Here is a 2,675-nt window from a genome sequence, read left to right on the forward strand (position 1 = left end):
CCAATAATGAGTGGCTGTGTATGTATATATGTGTATGTATGTATACACACACGTATGTGTTTGTGCATATACAAGGGTACTTCAAAAGTTTGTGGAAAAACAGACTTAAAAGATAATTCAGATTTTTCCACGAACTTTTTGAAGTGTCCTTGCACACACACATACACGCATATATTATATTATATTTCATTGTGGAGTATTACACATACAGACAGATATGTGTCTATACCAGTGCTTCTCAATTGGTAAGTCACGTCTAATCCATGAGTTGTGAAATCAATTTAGTGGTTTGTGCTTAGCATTCTTATATGACATAAAATAGAAAATGAGAGGGAATCACATGTATTGAGAGTAAGATTGCTTTGTGAAAAATATTGTTGTGTACATGCATTTAATATCTCTGGGTAGGTATGTGTTCCTGAGTCACTGTTTAGAATGTGCTTCCTACTGTGAATGCAGTCAAGGAATGTTGAAAGCTCTGCTCTGCAATATCCCAGGGTGGTTGTGAGTGGGGCACTGGCATCACATCACCTGAATTCAGCCCTCCACCACTTACAAGCCAGGTGACCTTCAGCAAGGCACTTGTCTGAGCCCCAGTTTATCTGTCAAGAGGGTAAAATAATAGCATTTCCCTGTAGCGTTAATGGGGGAAATCAATGAAATAATGTATAAAAGTGCCAGGCACATAGACAGCAAGGATGATGGTCAGTGTTCCCCAGGTGGTGACAGGCTCGGGACTGGACAGCCAGAAGTCAGATGAGGAGTATCGCGAGCTCTTCGACCTGGCCCTGCGGGGTCTGCAGCTTTTATCCAAGTGGAGTGCCCACGTCATGGAGGTGGTAGGTGTCCCGTGGGCAGGAGGCCCCACACTGACCTTGGGCCACTGGGATCTGTCTACCTCTGCCTTTCCCCAGCACTCTTTAACAGGCTTATGGAAGTTTAATGTATATACCACACTTTTTACCCATTTAAAGTGTAGGTTTTTTGGTTTTAAGTATATTCGCAGAGTGGTATAACCACAATCATATTTAGAACACATCACTTCAAAAAGAAATGCCTGCTCCCCCCCGCCCCCCNACCACAATCATATTTAGAACACATCACTTCAAAAAGAAATGCCTGCTCCCCCCCGCCCCCCGCCATCCCTAAGCAATCTTCTTTCTATCTCTATAGATTTCCCTATTCTGGATGTTTCATATAAATAGAATCACATGCTTGTAGTCTTTTGCGCCTGGTTTCTTTTATTTTACATGTCCTGAAGGTTCATCCATGTTGTAGCATGAATCAGCACTTTGTTCTCTTTTTATGGCTGAATAATATTCCATTGCATGGATGTACCACGTTTCATTTATCTGTTCATCGGTTGATGGACACTTGGATTTGTTCCCATTCTCCCCAGTATTCCTGGAAGCTTGTCCACCCCACAGACAAGTTCTGCAACAAGGACTGCCCTGGCACAGCCGAGGAGTACGAGAGAGCCACGCGCTACAATTACACTAGCGAGGAAAAGTTTGCTTTTGTGGAGGTTGGTGCTGGCTCCCTGTATCACCCCCCCATCCCCTAAGACTGCTGCTTGTTGTGGTTCCAGAAGTGGTTCTGAGCAAGAGGACGGTGTTGTCCTGGTTTGCACACTCTTCCCTGTCCCCTTTCCCCATCTGAATTAATCTCTGCCAAAAGTTATTATTGAGAAACGATTGGGAACTCATTCTGTTCTTAAGAACTCAAAGGAAAATATACACTCCACTAGAAAAATGGGCAAAAAGAAACCCAACAGAAGAAACAGAAGATAAACAAGTGGCTAAAAGAGATGTGAAAAATGCCCAAACTGATGAGTAGTCAAGACCTACAGGTTGCAACTAAGATGAGATATAGTGTTTACCAATCAGGATGGCAAAGATTAAAAAGATTGGTGATGCCTCTTGCAAGTTGAAGTGTGGGAAATAGACATTCCCAGATATTTTGGGTGCCTAGTCTATATTTTATAGGCTTTCTATGAGAGCAGTCTGATCATATGTGTTCACATATTTAATGTGCATGCCCTTTGGCCTAGAAGTTCTTTTTCTGGGTGTATATCCCAGAGAAATAAGCCAACTGTGCAGAGACATGGATATTTATCACAGTATTGTTTATAATACCAAAATACGTGAAACAATTAAATGTCCTTCAATATCGGACCAGGTAGATAAATTAAGATATAGCTGTATCACTGAATACTACTGTGCAGCCACTAAAAAGAATGTACCTACATGGAAAGCTATGCACAGTATATTGTTAAGTTAAAAAAAAAATTAAAGAACAGCATGTAAAATGATTCCATTTACACTAAAATTAGAATATATTTGTATATTTGCTCAAAACCGAAGGACATAAATATTTATATGAGTATATGTCAAACCATTAGCAGTATTAATTTCTGGAGGGAGGACTCTTATTTTCTGCTTTATAATCTGAACTCCTTTTTTGTTTGTTTAATTATGAAATGATATTTCTTTTTTTTTTTTCTTTTTTTTTTTTTTTCCTTTTTTGTCTTTTTTCGTGACCGGCAATGGATCGCAACCCTCAGTGTCGCCCCCGTACCAGACTAGGACCGGCTATGGGATCGCAACCCTCGGTATTGCTCCCGCACTTCGCTCAGCCAGTGAGCGGCCGGTCTGTATGTGGGATCCGAACCCTCG

At 41.1% G+C, this 2,675-nt stretch overlaps 1 protein-coding gene across 1 annotated transcript in view; it reads left to right on the forward strand.

Annotated features, from left to right (window-relative positions):
- Positions 1-2,675, forward strand: part of CYFIP2 (cytoplasmic FMR1 interacting protein 2) — a gene marked incomplete at its 3' end in the record, with an annotated part of 81,385 nt that overhangs the window by 25,080 nt on the left and 53,630 nt on the right. The window contains exons 11-12 of the mRNA XM_008574430.1: positions 720-839; positions 1,400-1,525. Of these exons, the coding sequence (XP_008572652.1) occupies positions 720-839; positions 1,400-1,525 (246 nt within the window). The remainder of the gene's footprint in view (positions 1-719; positions 840-1,399; positions 1,526-2,675) is intronic.

The sequence above is a fragment of the Galeopterus variegatus genome, unplaced genomic scaffold (genome assembly GCF_000696425.1).
Source record: "Galeopterus variegatus unplaced genomic scaffold, G_variegatus-3.0.2 Scaffold1046, whole genome shotgun sequence".
Classification (NCBI taxonomy): domain Eukaryota; kingdom Metazoa; phylum Chordata; class Mammalia; order Dermoptera; family Cynocephalidae; genus Galeopterus; species Galeopterus variegatus.